This window comes from Suricata suricatta, chromosome 8, assembly GCF_006229205.1.
Source record: "Suricata suricatta isolate VVHF042 chromosome 8, meerkat_22Aug2017_6uvM2_HiC, whole genome shotgun sequence".
NCBI lineage: Eukaryota > Metazoa > Chordata > Mammalia > Carnivora > Herpestidae > Suricata > Suricata suricatta.
Genome location: NC_043707.1, coordinates 52,037,444 through 52,054,191, shown reverse-complemented (window position 1 = coordinate 52,054,191; position 16,748 = coordinate 52,037,444). Strand labels below are relative to the sequence as shown.

The 16,748-nt window shown below is 40.8% G+C and overlaps 1 protein-coding gene and 1 long non-coding RNA gene across 4 annotated transcripts in view; one reads left to right on the top strand and one right to left on the bottom strand.

Moving 5' to 3' along the window:
• The window catches only part of PSMA5 (proteasome subunit alpha 5), a 21,655-nt gene extending 16,802 nt beyond the window's left edge, over nt 1–4,853 (bottom strand). The window contains exons 1-2 of the mRNA XM_029947809.1: nt 4,695–4,853; nt 874–940 (exon numbers count right to left, since the gene is read on the bottom strand). Of these exons, the coding sequence (XP_029803669.1) occupies nt 874–940; nt 4,695–4,723 (96 nt within the window). The 5' untranslated portion in view covers nt 4,724–4,853. The remainder of the gene's footprint in view (nt 1–873; nt 941–4,694) is intronic.
• Nucleotides 4,854–4,996: 143 nt separating this feature from the next.
• LOC115298738 lies at nt 4,997–16,540 on the top strand. 3 transcript variants are annotated; one of them, XR_003911842.1, is made up of 4 exons: nt 4,997–5,427; nt 9,945–12,579; nt 12,684–15,333; nt 16,284–16,540. It is a non-coding gene; the product is annotated as an uncharacterized LOC115298738 (long non-coding RNA). The 3 variants fall into 3 exon arrangements; XR_003911843.1 differs by lacking the exon at nt 4,997–5,427 and having other exon boundaries at nt 8,984–10,353; nt 12,487–12,579; XR_003911841.1 differs by lacking the exon at nt 4,997–5,427 and having other exon boundaries at nt 8,984–12,579.
• Nucleotides 16,541–16,748: the final 208 nt, after the last annotated feature.

Below are 16,748 nucleotides of genomic sequence, written 5' to 3'. Positions count from 1 at the left end.
TATAAAGGTGACTGAAGCACAGAGTAATGGACTGGTGTAGATCAGTGATTCCCAACCCTTGCTAGATATTAGAATCACTAAGGGAGCCCTTAAAAATACTGATGCCTGGACCTTACTTGGATGACCTAAATCAGAACTTAAGATTATCCATAGCTCAGCAAATGCAGATATGTAGAACTGTTATGTGATAACCAACTTTAAGTACAGAGAGCTCACTTACTAATTTTGTTAATACTGGTTTGAACTATTCAGTTTTGTTACATTATAGGACACATCTCTTATTCGGTCCTGAGAGTGTCCAGTACAAATCCACAATTTTAACAATACAGGTGATCAGCTAAATGATTTATTCAAAGTATCTTCCAGGTGCTAACTCTAGACTTCTATATCCCTCTCTTTATAGCCAAGAAGATTATGAACACAAACATGTCCCTCCAGCTCCACTGAGAAAAAGATATTTATCTAATTATGAAGCATTTATCTGTTCAAAAGGCTTTAGGAATGGGATTAAAATTGGCATTAAAATGGTTAGTGGTTAGGTAAATGGAGATACAGAATATTTTCTAAAGAAAGAACTAAAACATGGGGCGCCTGGGTGGCTCAGTCAGTTAAGCGTCCGACTTCGGTTCAGGTCATGATCTCATGGTTCTGTGAATTCAAGCCCCACATCAGGCTTTGTGCCGACAGTTCAGAGCCTGGAGCCTGCTGCAGATTTTGTATCTCCCTCTCTCTGCCCTCCTCCACTTGCACTCTGTGACTTTCTCTCTCAAAAATTAAAATAAAAAATAGCTAAAACACATTTACTCTAAATGTTCTGTCAGCAAAGCAGTAGGTTGCCATGAAATTTCAAAAACTTGCCACTTGATACTATACCTTGATAGCTTCAATGGCATATTCCACTTGAAATAATCTTCCTTCAGGAGAAAAGGTATTTACACCCCTATAATTAAAAAAGTATTAAAGACTGTCAGAAAAAGTGTAGAGAAACAAAACTCATGTTCCTTGACATTGAGCTAAAACAGCTACAAGATATGCATCTTGTCATTGTTTTCCTTTGCCCACCACTATCTGTAGCTATTTTTTTGTACATTAACCACTTTTCAAGAAAATGGAACTTATGTATGGGACACTTCTGTGCTACTCCCAGAGACTTCAAACTGATCAAATGAGAGCAAAAGACCTTCTGCCTTAACTCTGAACCAATCTGCAATTTCCTCAGTAAATTCATGCCCCAGAACTACCTTGGCAATTCCCAACATGCATTTATCCTTCTCCCCTTCACGTTACATGTAATTTAATGTTAATATCTTACTTTTTTTTTTTAAGTCAGTTACAGGTACATTTCTCTACTTATTTGTATGAATTAGTATTGCCATCTTAACAGCCTGATATCTGGCTAGTTCCTAAAGCCTAAGCTAGGTTTACTCATTCCATACACATTTACACCAATTATATGCTAGACTTTTTTTCCTTTCTAAAACACTCCCCACCTTTCCTTGTTTCATTCTGTTGGAAATCCCTCTGGAAAAGAAGCATCAATCACAGTCTTAGCTATAAAAGCTTTCTGCACACAATAGACACTTCAAAAATACTTGAACAAATGAATAAAGTAGTGATGATCCTTGGCTTATGGAGTTTGGATCTGATAACATGTAACATGGTATGTAATACAGGATTTTCAAATTTGTTTTATCAAAAACTTTCTTCAAAAAGAAATTTAAATATATCCCCCAAATACAAAACAGGTAATAATACAACTTGACATTTACTGCATATCTACTACATGTCTGGCATTGTTATAAACCTTTAAATGATTTAATTCACTTAATCCTCAAAATAATCCTATGAAGTAGTATTTTCAGATAGATAGTATTTCACAGATGAGAAAGTTGACACACAAAGGGGTTGAGTAATATGCCCAAAGTTAGTCAGCATATAAGAGGCAGGGGTGGAATCAGAATCTAGGCAATCTACGGAGACCTATCTTTTAACTATTCCACTATACTGCCTCTGGGAATTACTAGTATGGGCTAAATCAGGAGTAAAAGGAGAATGTCACCATCCCAAGATCCCCCTTGCCCCAGAGATAATATCCCAGAGGTCATTTAAAAAGTTCAGAACTCTAGGAACAATTTTTAAAAATCACTGAGTGAAAAGTCTGAGGACAGAAGACATGGAATTAAGTTCTAGTTCTGCCACTTACTAGCTTTAATTCCCTCAAAAACAAAACAAAACAAAACACAAAAAACAACAAAAACCTATCCTGCCTCTATCACAAGATAATTAATATTGAATTACACAGACTATGAAAGAACTTTGTAAACTGTAAAGTACTATGTGAATACAGTATTTTCACCTTAATTCAGGCACTTCATCCTAGTGTAGTACTATTACTACATCCTTACATGGCTCTGCTCTTGGCCCTCTTCTCAAACTTCACGGTCTCCCTGAGTTAGTTCATTTACGTCAAGCACCAGCTACTCTCAAATCTCTATTACCAGTCTGACCTCTTCCCTGATTAATTTAAATGTCTCCTGAGCATTTTCACTTGGATACTGCATTAGCCCTGAACACTCAACATTTTCCAATTTGAAATCTCTTTAAACCCAGCAGCCATCCTTGCAAAATCAGCTCCATCTCCTGCCATTTCTATTTCATTTATTTTAAAACACCTGCAATCTCCCAGTTCCTCAAGCTAGAAAAGTTTGAATGATATGACTCATTTCTCCCCATCTTCTCCCAGGTTAACCCTATGCCAAGTCACATCAGTTCCTCCCACATGGTAACTCAACACTCTTCTTTCATTCTCAATGACCTCATTACCTTTCACCTAACTATATTCACCTAACTGATATTGACTCACTCTTTCTTCTACTCCAGTCAAGTAATCTCTGCAAAACACAATTATGAGTACGTAACTTAAAATGAAAATTAACAGCACACAGTTCCCTAAATAACCAGACCCAAACTCCTTCACCACAAAAAAACCATCCAATATCTAGCACCATCTTGTTTTTCCCATAGTTCATCACTCCCATACATGTATCAAATGTACCACATAGAAAGGAATGTTCCCAAACATTGCTCCTCCGTTGTTCATCCTATATTCTCTGCCTCCAACCTACTGACTCTCAGTCCATATTTATTAAAAATTTTCTCTTTCTCAAGGCTCAGTTTAAATTTCAGCTCCTTTTAAAAGTTTTCAATGACCCTCTGGTACTGAATGCAATCTCTCAACAAATCTTCTATAGTACTTGATTTATATTTCTCTAATGACATGAACCCACTTCTGACTCATAGTATAGTTATTTTTTAAATAATTCTTTAAAAGACAGTTTCCCATATGAGAGGAAGAATCTTGGTTTGTTCACTGCTGTATGGCCAGTAACTAGAACAGAGCCTTGTACACAGCAAGCACCGAAGTATATTAACTAAGTGAATGTAAATCAGGAATATATTTTAGGAATTCTGGGGAAGATACAAAAATGAATAACAGCACTCATTGAAGATGTTAAGTAAATGATCACAAAACCTTAATAAAGGCTTTCTGGTAAGGATAACAATGTCTATCATACACCCCTAGCTCATAATTCTATCACCCATAGAGGATTCTTTCTAATACTCTGGGGAAAAAAAATACTAACAGTCATTTTATAGAACAGTATGAAAGCTGTCAGTTTTAAAACTTCACATACATATTCTAAGAGTCAAACTTTTGACAGGGTCAACATATACTTGACAAGAAATGCAGCTTCTAAGGACCTAGAAGAAAACATCTGCCTTTCTGGGTTAAAAAAAAAAAAAAAGCCCAAAAACATCTTTGCAGCTATGTGAAAAGCTAACTACTGACCAAAACAGAAACTGAAAGTAACAATGTCTAGAGACATTGTCTATGTACAATTTAGTATTACTTAGCATTTCCAAGCCCTGAAAAATACTTTTTTCTTTTAATAAATACAACTATCTCACAACCTCAATTTCAAAAACAGATCTGGTTTTAACACACTCAAACTAATCTGTTTTAAGCTTCTCAAAAAGTCCGAAAAGCCTAGGTCTAGTGGAATCAGCGTGATGAGGAAACTCTTGAGAACCACTCTAAATTCCAGTTCCTATAAAATCAGACTCCATACTCTATCTGGGCATAGCTGAGGATAGTTTCGGATTTTTGCAGAAAACTATACATCCCAGCATGCCCGCCTACATTTCAACCAAAGGAAAGGTTACTCTACTTCCACAACTAAGAAACGGAAAACGAGGTTGTTCCCTTGGAAGGAAGTGAGAGCTGAAATTATGAGAGCCATTAAAGAATCTCTAGTACTTTTTTTTTTTTACAGGGTCACATTTTTTAAAAAGGCTGTCATACTCAGCACAACTGATGAACGGGGGAGGGGGTGACCCCTGGACTTCTACGGGTTAAAGGTCGGAGTCCCGACCCCTCTGCCTTCTTCCCTAAACACAAAGCGGAGCTTCTCGCTTCCGCACCAAGCTGGGAGCCAGCAGTGACTCAGCGGTAGCACCTGGCGCAGAGTCTAGCTTGGGAAATCACTGCAGGCGGCTAGTGAGGGCAAGAGTTCCCCAGGCCAGGCCAGACTCGGGTTCCTGGGGAGCCCCATGACACGGCAGAACCCAGGCCGTGGCCGGGCCCCAGTCCTGCCCACCCACAACCCCGACCCACTTTCACCCGACGCACAGACCTGTCGTACTCAGACCGGGTGAGAAACATGGCGAGGGCAGCAGAAGGTGGCAGCGGCTACGTGGGGTTCCTGAAGGCCAACACGAGTGCACCAGCACCCAACTCACACACAACAGCACAAAATCGAGGCCCTGCTTCCAACTGCGCGTGCGCTGGCGACCCCTTCAGCCCGCCCGTCAGTGACGGCCTCCTATTGGTTTGTTGTAGTTCCCGCCAAGGTGATTGGGCCAAAGTGCCTTCCTGCCAGGCCGCGGTTGGTTCTAGGGACTTCGGAACTAGGGCCGACCTTCCGCTTTAAATCGTGAGTGGTTGCTAGGGGCGCTCCCGGCCCAAGGCGTGTAGGGAAAGTGTTTCCCTTAGAGAAGGTGTGGACCCGCCCCAAGATTGGCAGTTGGGAGAACTTGTACAGAGAGTTGGGCAGTCCGAACCCTGCTGTGACAAGCTCCTTGTACAATAATCCCCGCCAGAGTAAGTTGGTCCGGTGTTTCTCCACGCCCTCCACCCGCCCCGCCTTTTCGCGGGATTCCCCGCGCTTCCGGCTCTGGCGCAGCCTTCAGACGCTGCGTGGAGCGATCCGAGACTCGCCGTGGCCGGTGACCGTGTGCGCCGCCGTGGGAGCGAGTGGGGGACTTGGGCGAGCCCGTTTGTCTCAGCCCGTCGTACCGTGGTTCGTTTCGGAAAAGTTGGTGGGCTTCAATCAGTGGGAAAAGTCTCCAAGTTTCCTCCTGGTCAAGGTAATTTTACCAGCATTTCCTTCCATTCCTTGCCCTCTCCGTCCCTCCACCCCACACTTCCCAGTCCGGGTTTTAGAGCTGGTAACGCCTTGGATCTGGGATTCGTCTTGCTCGCTGCTTTTTCTATTATTCATGAAGAATTTAGCTGACGGTGCCGCTTTTGTGTGCTTCATGCCCCCTGCTTCCCTTCTCTAAAGGTAGAAGGGCAACGTCACAGCTTCTTAGAAAGACTGTAAATGGAACTATTTGTTCAAGAAAGACCGCCAATTAAGAAGTCATTTGATGGGCAGTATATGACTGAAAGGGAAATGCCAGGGTTCTGTTTCCAGTTAATATGAGACCACTGGTCAAGTTTTAACTTCTTCAGGCCCCATAGATCTCACCCTTGGCTCTAGGTTAGGTTTGCAAATGACCAAGGCATTTCAGTCGTGGCTGGGTATGTAGAAGGGTATATGCCTTTTGGGTATTGGGCTCTGTTTTTACCAGCATTTATTTCTTGCCTTCATAAATTCAACAAGAATATCGTTTTGTGGTCCCTAGCCGTTTGACACTTGTAAAACTGAGGAGGAGTTCCAAGTAGCAGTAGGAATCTGTTAGACTTCTGAAAAAGAACAGTATCCTCTAGGTTTCTGGCCAACTATTGTGGCCTTTTTGTTGAAAAAGGGTAGTTAAATTCACTGTGCCTGTTCTTTCAAAGTTCTTTTGAAATTAATGTATGGTAACTACCTATATATCTACATAGGTATTACCTATAGACCTAAAAGGTACTTGAGCATAATAATATTTCCTGAACACTTCAGGGATTCAGGGTCCTCTGTAGCCCCTACTGATATCAGATATGGCAGTGAATGTCTCACAAAATCACTTGAATGTGGAATCTCCTCTGGGTAAATGGGTTTGTGCCCTATATATCATAAATGAAAGGGGAGCTGGTAGCTGATGATAAGTAATAACGGTATTAAAAATCCAGCCCCTCGTATAATTGCTTGCCCATAATCAATTCAATAAACATTTCATTAAAAGTGGAACCAAGTGTCCCTCTGAGAAAAATTAGAAAGGAGCCAAAGAAGACTTTTAAAAAAGAAGTGAATGTAATAAAACATGAGAGAATGAGCTACATTCAGAAACCAAGAAAGGAATCAACATATTGGAGAGGTAGGCACATTGGTCCTGGACCAAAATGAACTGCAGCAGGATAGTCCCTGGTGGACCGGAGATGCTACCCAAATAAAGAAACCAGTGAGAACGGATCCCCAAACTGAATTCTTTACATACCTGTAATTACCTAATTTGTAAGTATGTCTGACAGTACATAAACTAGAAAGTATTACTTTTAAAAAAGACAGCCAAAAGGGTGTATAACTGTACCCATGACTTATGAAAAGAGATATAGAAGAAGAGGGTCAGGAATTGTATCAAAACCTAAAACCATAAAAGAGAGCCCCGCGTACTTTGGTGGCAAGCAGGGAACTGGCATCTGGGCAGCTACTGTGATGCTATAGACACTAGCTTAAAAAAGTAATTTGAAAAGCCTCATGGGATCTCTTTGAAAGAAATAATATGAGAGTTTAGCTATTTAAAAGCAAAGTAATTGAGGATAAACAAAATGTAGTATATACATACAACAGAGTATTGTTTTAGCCTTAAAAAGGAATGAAATTCGGGACACCTAGGTCACTCAGTCAGTTAAGTGTATGACTTAGGCTCAGGTCATGATCTCACAGCTCATGGGTTCGAGCCCCGCATAGGGCTCTGCTGACAGCTCAGAGCCTGAAGCCTGTTTCAGATTCTGTGTCTCTGTCTCTTTTTCTGCAGGATTGTTGGTGATCGCCTCCCATGCTCAGTCTCAGGCTTTGGCGCTTGGCAGAAATCAGTGGTTTTTCAGAACATTGGAAGGTGCCCACAACTGGCACTAGTATTTTTTGTCACTTCAGAGCACCTATGGACAGTTCTTTGTTTTTTCTATACAAGAGTAAGCTTAGGAAAGCTTTGCTTCATTCTAGGTCAGGCTGCCTGCAGATCTAGACCCTTTCCTCTGCTGCCTTATTGCCAGTTACATTAAATACAGTATATGACAAGAGTTTATGAATCTGTACTATAGTCAACATCCATGTGAGCATATGCAGTGGCCCCCACGCAGAAAAAGATAGGCAATAAGAAGGAGATGATTATGGTGGAAGTTAAGAAGGAAATCGAGAAGTACAAATGAGGTATGCGAGTGGCCGAAATTGCAAGATTTTATAAGGAGTCTGTGTCTGCCTCTTCTCTGCAAAGGACACCCTCACTTCAAATGAGATTAGGCAAATGTATAAAATGTGGGAATCAGTGCAAAATTTTGTAGAAAAGCACCACCTGAAAAAGGCTGTAGCAGTGTGCCAATGAATCTGTTTAATGACAATGCAATGTCACATTTATGCCAAATCCTCAAAAGGAGACCAAAATAAGTGTCATTGGATAGGTTCCTCGGTAAAGTCGCATAAAAAGAAAAAGATTCCATTGAGCCAATAGGTAATAGAGATTCCGTTAGTGATAGTGAAAGTTGTCCTACACAGTAATGCTCCTCTTTCTTGTCTCCCTCACACCAGCCACGAAGGTTTTCAAAAGTAAGTACAGGTTAGGGTCCCTGGGTGGCTCAGTAGGTTAAGTGTCTGACTTCGGCTCAGGTCATGATCTCGTGGTTTGTGGGTTTGAGTCCTGCATCGAGCTCTGTGCTGACAGTTCAGAGCCTAGAACCCACTTCAGATTCTGTGTCTTCCTTTCTCTGTGACCTTCCCTTGTTTGCTCTCTCTCTCTTTCTCTCTTTCACTCTCTGTCAAAAATAAACATTAAAAAAATTTTTTTGAGTGCAGGTTAACATTTATATTTTATATTTTCGTTATTATTTTGTGTTATCTTACAGTAACATAATCATTTTAAGTTGTAGAATGAATCATCTGAGTTTCCATGATTTCTTATGGGGAAATTCGCTTTGATATACAAGTACTGTGGATTACAAACATGTTCCCAGAACAAATTATGCTTACAAACCAAGGTTTTACTGTACTTCTATAAGACACCTAGAATAGTCAAATGCAAAGACAGAAAGTATACAGTGGTTACCTGGGAAGAAGGGGCTGGGGAATTACTGTTTAAGAGCTACAGAATTTCAATGTGGGATGATGATAAAGTTCTGGGGATGGATGGTGGTGATGGTTGCACAACAGTGTGAATGTATTTAATGCCACTGACCTATACACTTAACAATGGTAAATTTTATATGTATTTTACCACAGTAAAAATAAATGTTTTCTTTTTTTAAAGGAAAGTAGTTGAAATGTGAGTTCTTTGAGGACCAGTATTGTGTCTTATTCAGCCTAGTACTTCGCATAGAGGAGATGCTCTAGAATATTTGTTGAGTAAATAAGACAATTCTTGACTGGTTGCTATAAACACACTAGTACAGAGATTAATGTGTGTGTCACTTGGAGAATTAAAGTAGAAAATTCAGTATTTCAAATTGCTACTCTTAAAATATAATTTAACACTAATATTTTTCTTTTATTTCCTTTGTGGAGTTTTTGTTTGTTTGTTTGTTTGGTTGGTTGGTTTGGGTTTTTAAATAAAATTGATGAAAGTTTATTGGTCACAGTCTTTTAAGGTGAAATACTGAGAGGTGAGGACTGTTTCTTCCTAAAGAAATGCAGATCATTTAGACATCAATGAAAGTTCTGCATTCACCCACTGAATGACAGCTCTCAGATATTTTGGTACTTTTTGCATATTTTTGCAAAGAAAGAAAAATGACCCCCTAATTGACAGCTGCTGTAATCATTTTCAGAGATGAAACACAGAGGTCTTAACTATATTATAATAAAATATCTACAGATTAGAAGTCTTGTCATTCCACTGGAAGTAAAGGAAATAGTTTGGTGAAGTTAATAACCTAACAAATACTGAAAATACTCAGATTTGTTAGTAATTGTCCTATATGATTACTTTGTGTCAGACATTCCTGAGTGAATGGCAGAAAGTATACTTACATGGAGAATTTCATAAGTGATTTCAAATCAATCTATGATGTAGGTCCCTTTGTTCTTCCTAACTATCATGTTCCCCAAATCCATCAATCCACTTTTGTCTCTAACAGCTACAATTTGCTATTTACATAAAGAGACTGTTTAGATTTCCCTCTCCACCTTATGACTTATTTTTATTTCAGTCATTTTGTAAGAATATCTTAAAATAAGCAAAGATATGGAGCCAAGGATATTAAGAGGTTTAATTAGCTTTGATTATTGCAAGTCCCCCAAGAAATAATAATTGGCCATTCCTGGCCAACAACTGAGCATGGCAGGAGCTTCAGAGCAGTGAAACTCAATTGACTGAGCAATGCAGCTTCATTGCTGGAATCTTTGGGACTTCTCTAATATGGGTAGCTTTGGCTTGAGGATCACCCATCAGCCTACCTGAAACCCTCAGAACTGTGCTGCCATCTGAGAGCCTGCCTACTCATCCTTTCTTTTCCCTTTCCTTCATAGATGTCAGATCTGCGTCACAGTTTACAGACTTTCCCACCTTCTCCTCCTTCCTTCCCTTTTATCTTTCATAGACATTTCCCCTAACAAGTCTTTTGGATGTTGTTACAGGCTGTGTTGTATTCTCCCCAAAACTCATATGCTGAAGCTCTAAGCCCCCAATAACTCAGAATGTGACTATATTTGGATGTAGGTCCTTTATAAAGGCAATTAAGCTGTTAGGGTGAACCCTAATCCAATCTGACTAGTGTTCTTATGAGAAGAAGAAATTGCGCACACAAAGAGACATTGAGGACATGTGTGCAGAGGAAGGGCACATGAGAACACAGCAAGAAGCTGGCCATCTGCAATCCAAGAGAGATGCCTTGGAAGAAACCAATCCTGGTATCTTGGACTTCTACACTCCAGAACTGTGAGAAATAAATGTCTGTCGTTGATGCTACCCAGTCCCTGGTACTGTATTCTGTTATGGTAGCCCTAGCTATTACACATGTCAAATACCACCTTGGCCACTGCTCAGAGGGTCCAAAGTGACACAAGTGGTAGCAGGAGAGGTCTAAAAACAAAAGCAAAAAAAAAGCTAGAAAATAAAATGAAGTTTCAGGACTGGCTCACCCACTGTCTGGTGGGCAAAGACAATATTATAGGGACATGGGTAGTTTCCAGCACAAAGTGGTGACCAGGAGCTAAAGATTTCATCAGCAGTGGCCTGGGAAAACATGCCAGCAGAGGAGAAGAATACAATTTCAGGCATTTGAAATGTACTGAGGGTCGAGGAGGGCAATGCTTACAATGACAATGGAGCTGGCTGGTTACTGCTAAGAGCTCAGGAGGGATAACACAGAAAAACAAAGGTCCCCCTTGATTAATAGCCAAGTATGGGAGATAAGAGGACCTCGTTAGTAACATACAAAGAGGCTTTTATCTCCAATAGTGGAAGACCTGATACAGTTATGCCACAAACTTGGGACATGATAGAAGCACAGATCCAAAAGACATTTAAGTGTAGCCAAAGCTGGTCAAGACCCTGGTTGAAAAAGCCTGAAACCCTGAAGCAAGGGATGAGGCATCTGGATGCACAACTGTAAGGATCTTAGCTCTGCAGACCCTTGTGAACTTTCAAAGCTTGCAGAGATAGTCTACCTCTACATAGTAAGAACTAGTACTTCCTCCATGCTCAAAGATGCTGCAAAGCCATTCCATCTCCTGGCTGCTATGATAATAACTGGTGTCAAATCCTAGCATAACCCAGCTGAAAACATGCCTGGCCTAATAAAGGAGGAAAGAGATCATATACAAAGGAGATATAAGAATGAGCACATAGAAACAAGTCAGGGGAGTTTTGAGGTTGCTTGATCATGGGGGTTGGAATTTTAGACTAGACAATCAAGAATTCATTGACTTAGCAGCACTTTCGTGAGTCAGGATTTAACACTCTGGCTACAGAAACTAAATGGGTCCTGGAGAATGACTGGAGACTACCATAGATTTCAGCAAGTCACAGCTCCAATAGCACTTGCTGTACTTTATATAGTCTTATTGCTAGTGCAGATTAGTAAGGCATCAGGACATGATGTGTGGCCAGTGGTTTGTTGAACAAATTATTTTCCATTTTGATTAGGAAAGAGCATGAGGGACAGATAACCATTTACAGTTTTGCCTCAAGGATAGATTAACCTGGCCCTCTGTCGTAATAAAGTCCAAAGAAATCTGAACTGCCTGAACATCTCATGGAATATCACATTGACCCATTGCATCAGTGATATGCTGGTCAGACTGTACAAGTAAGGGGTGGCTAGTATGCTGGAGGCATTGGTAAGACTAATGCTCCAGAAAGTAGAAGAAAAATGCTATAAAGATTCAAGGATTTGCCACTTCAGTGACGTTTTTAGAGTGTACCATTATATCCTTCCAAATCAAAAGTCAAAGTGCTGGATCTTGCATCCCTTACCACAGAGAAGAATGCACAGGACTTGGTATGTCTCTTTATGTCTGGAGCAACACACACCACACTTAGAAATATTGTTCCTGCCCATTTACCAGGTGATATTGAAGATGTCCATCTTTGGGGTCCAGAGCAGGTGAAGGCTCTTCAGAAGTCCAGGCTACAGTACAAACATCTTTGCCACTTTGGCCATTTATTCCAGTAAAATCTTGTATTGAAGGTGTCAGAGTGGGAAAAGAAGCAGTTTGGAGCCTGTGATGGTTAATTTTATGTCAACTTAACTGGGCTTCGGGGTACTCTGGTATTTGGTCAAACATTATTCTGGGTGTGGCTATGGGTGTTTCCAGATGAGATTAACACTGGTTGGTAGAATGAGTAAATCAGATTGACATCCCTAATGTAAGTGGGCCTCATTCAACCAACTGAAGACCTGAAGAGAACAAAAAGGTATAGTAGAAGGGAACTGCTGCTTGATTGCAGAGCTAGGATGTTGGTCTTTTCCAGCCTTTAGGCTTGGACCGAAACATCAGCTCTTCTTGGATCTTGAACCTACCAACTTTCAGACGGGGAAATTACGCCTTTGGCTTCCCTTGTTCTCAGGCCTTTGGCTTCAGACTGGAACTACACATCAGCTCTCGTAGGTTTCCAGCTTGACGACTGCAGATCTTGGGACTTCTTGGCCTCCATACTCATGTGAGCCAATTCTTTATAATAAATCTATAGCTGTAGCTATGTAATCTATATCTAATACTTACATCTATATGACTATAATGTTTCTGTTTCTCTGGCTAATACAGATCTTGACACCAGCAGTGGAATGCAGCTGTAACAAATACCTAAAATATGGAAGCAGTTTTGGAACTGGATGAGTGGAGTTGGAGGAGTTTTAAAGTGCATGCTAAAAATATGGACATTAAGGACAATTCTGGTGAGATGTCAGATGGAAATGAGGAAGACATTACTGGAAACTGGAGGAAAAGTGACCCTTGTTATAACGTGGCAAAGAACTTGGCTGAACTGTGTTCTACTGTTTTGTGTAAAGTTGTGAGTGATGAAATTGGATATTTAGCTAAGGAGATTTCTAAGCAAAGTATTGGAGGAGGGGCTTGGTTCCTCCTGATTGCTTATAGTAAAATGTGAAAGAGAGATGAAGAAGTTGTTAATTAGCAAAAAGGAACCAGAACTTGATGATTTAGAAATTTCTCAGCCTACCCATATTGAAAAGCATGAAAAAGCATGTTCTAAAGAGAATACCAAAGGCACAACTTATTTATCACTTGATAAAGAGTTTATGGGATTATATGAGCAGAAAGAGCCAATTTGAACTAAAGGGGATGGAGATGGGACCAGACAAAGGAAGGCTGTTGGGCTTATTGAATTTGACAAGACAGAATGATAGAGCTATTCAGCTGCAAACATGCAGTATTCTGCAAGAAGAGGGGAAAATGATTCTGAAAGTGATTAAGAGATTATCAGGGCCACTACACTACCTCAGTTTCAACATCTTTAGGAGTGGGACTACCCAACAGGACCTTGGGGGGTTGATGCTGCCACCTACTGGACCTGGAGGGCAGAGCGTTGAACCAAGGAGGATTATTCTAAATTATTCTAAAGCCTTAAAATCTAATGGACTTTGTCTTCCTAAATTTTGCACTTGCTTAGGACCATCAACCCTTTCTTATTCTCCCTTTTGGAATGAGAATGTCTATCATAGGACTATCCCACTATTGTATTTTGAAAGTATATAACTTGTCTGATTTCACAGACTCACAGCTGGAGAGGAATTTTGCCTCAGGATGAATCATACCTCCAGTCCTTTTCTATCTGATTTAGATGATATTCAGATGAGGCTTGAGTTGATGCTAGAATGAATTAAGAGCTTTGGGGATTTGGGGATGAAATTAATGTATTTTGCATGCAATAATGGCAAGAATTTTAGGAGGCCATGGGAGACTGAATGTGTCCCCCTCCAAATTCATACATTGAAGCCCTAATCCCCAATGTGATGACAAAGAGGCACCAGAGAGCTCATTTTCTCTGCCCTGTAAGGATACAGTGATAAGGTAGTTCTCTGCAAGTCAGGAAGAGAGCTTTCACCAGATCTTGATCATCCTGGGATCTTGATCTCAGACTTCTGGCCTCCAGACTGTGAGAAAATAAATCTCTGTTGTTTCAGCCACCCAGTCTATGGTATTTTGTCATGGCAGCCCAAGCTGACTAAAACAGAGTATATGGTAAGCCCCAATGAAAACATCACAGTGTAGTCCCCAGGATGCTGGAGCAAGGTCGTGCCATCTGCAGCTGAGAATTATATACAGTTTAAGAACCAGCTACGAGTGAGAATCAGACAGACACTAAACCTGAGTGGAGACAGAACACTCAACCACAGGACATCAGGTAACCATGTCCAGAACCACTTGTTATGGACTGAGCTCTTTTGGTTCCGCTGGACCCAGCCGCATCTCTTGTAAGATGGAAATGGTACATACAGGATGGAGCTCAAACACAACTGGGGCACTTGTAAGCCACATGACCTGGTAGCCCACATCCCCATATAACCCACCACAGCTGCACCAATACCCTGACCTGCTGAAGGAAGAAGGGTAAACCCTAAGTTTGGTTTATGGATGAGTCAGCTTAGTTTTTGGGTACAAACCCAAATTAGATAGTGGCTGCATTATAGTTACATTCTTCAGAGTCTTTGAAAAACAGCAAAGAGGGAAAATCTTCCCAGTTGATACAGTTACAAGGATTGTCCCTGATTGTTTTTTGTACCAGGAGAAGCAGGCTGAAGAATACATATAGATTCTTGGGCAGATGTCAGTGGCCTAGCAGAAAACCTAGTAGGGGACCTGGAAGGAAAAGGACTAGAAGATCAAAGACAAGGAGATCTTGGGTAGAGTCGTGTGGATAAGTATATAGGAGTGGGCATGAAGTGTGAAGAGTTTTATATCATATCTTGTATCCACCAGGGAAGAGGCACCAAGCAATCAAGTAGACAAAATGACTCATCCAGTTGTCATTACAACCTTAATCAATGGCCACCTTGGAACCCACATGATTGTGTTATAGGCACTGTTATGGATTACATTTTATCCCCCTATCAAATTCTTATGCTGAAGTTCTAGCCCCCAATACCTTAAATTGTAACCTTATTTGGAAATAGGGTAGTTGCAGATGTAAGTAGTTAAGATGACACACTGGAGGAGGGTGGTCCCCTAATTCAATATGACTGGTGTTCTTATAAGCCGATAACCATGTGAAAACAGAGACACAGAGAGAATGCCATGTGAAGATAAAACAGATCAGGACGATGTAGCAGAAGCCAAAGATTGCCAGCCAACCACCAGAAGCTAGGGGAGATGCATGGGAAAGATTTTTTTCACAGCCCTCAAAAGGAACCAAGCCTACGGACACCTTGAGCTCAGACCTCCAGCTTTCAGAACTGTAAGATTATTACATATCTGTTGTTTAAATCACCAAATGTGTGGTTCTTTGTTAAGGCAGCCCAAAGAAACTAATACGGGGACATAAATGGAGTGACCTTTGTAGCAGGGATGGAGATTACATCTATAGGCCCTAAAAGCTTGGACTCCAAATTTCCAAGGCTAATGTAGCTACTGATGCCTTAATGTCCAACCTGTTGGCACAGAGACTTATGCTGAGTCCTCAGTATGCTACCATTACTCAAGGAGACCAACTAGATACTCAGTGACAAGTTGACCACATTTGGGTCCCTTCCATCTTGAAGGAGTCAATGGTTTATTCTCACAGAGATAGATAGCTATTCCGGGTATGGGTTTTCCTTTTCACCACAGATCCTTAGCCAACATTACTATATTAGGGCTTATGGAATGCCTGACTGACAGATGTAGAATCCTGTGTAACATAGCATCTGACAAGGACACCTGCTTGTAAAAGAGGTGTGGGAGTAGACCCATGACCATGGGATCCACTGGTCATACCATACTATCCAGAAAAGGCTGACCTCATAGAGAGTCAGAATGACATTCTAAAGGCACAGTGAAAAGCCACTCAAGGATAACATTTTGAAAAAAATTGGGAGTTACAATTCAGGATGTTATACAACCCTTAAATTAGAGGTCTACAAAAAAAAAAAATTCATGTAGTCCCCTTGGACATCTCCTAATACTCCCTTACCCCACTGTAACTGTGAACATATGCAGCAACCATGACCTGAGAAAAGTGTAGTTACCAAAATCTCAGACCAGGAATAGAGCTATGGATTATACCACCACAAAAGCCACCAAGACCTGCTAAGATATCTGCAAGTAAGGGGAATTTAGAGTGAATAGTGGAAAAGGGAGAGGATGAGTATCACCTGTGGCCTCTAGATCAATGGCTATGTTACATCCCACTAATCTTCCTTTTCTAAGTTCCCTTTCAGGAAGAGAGGCCTATGGGAACCATGGAAGAGCTTCTCCCCAAACCAGCATGAAGAAATAGGTCTGTGGGGCAAAGAAGTCTGAAAATGGGCCACTGGATTCCTTTCTGTGGAGCATAGTTAATCGATGGCCCCAACTACTAACTTGGATCCACCAATAAGGTCACAGCTGAGGCCATGCTTCTCACAACCTATTCCTAGCTAATGACTGAGTATCTGGGGTAATAAATCAGACTTCTTTCTTTGAGACTTGAGATTTCACTAATGGGCCACTTTGGATAGAGAACCCCATGGGATTCAGAGCTCCCAGGGAAATTTAGAGAAAGAAACAGCAAATTTATGCAAAGAAGGTAAAAAGAAAAAAGAAAGATAAAATCAGAAATCAATGAAATAGAAAGCAGTATACAAGAACCAACACTTATTAATCAACAGTCAACAAAGCCAAAACTTGTAATCT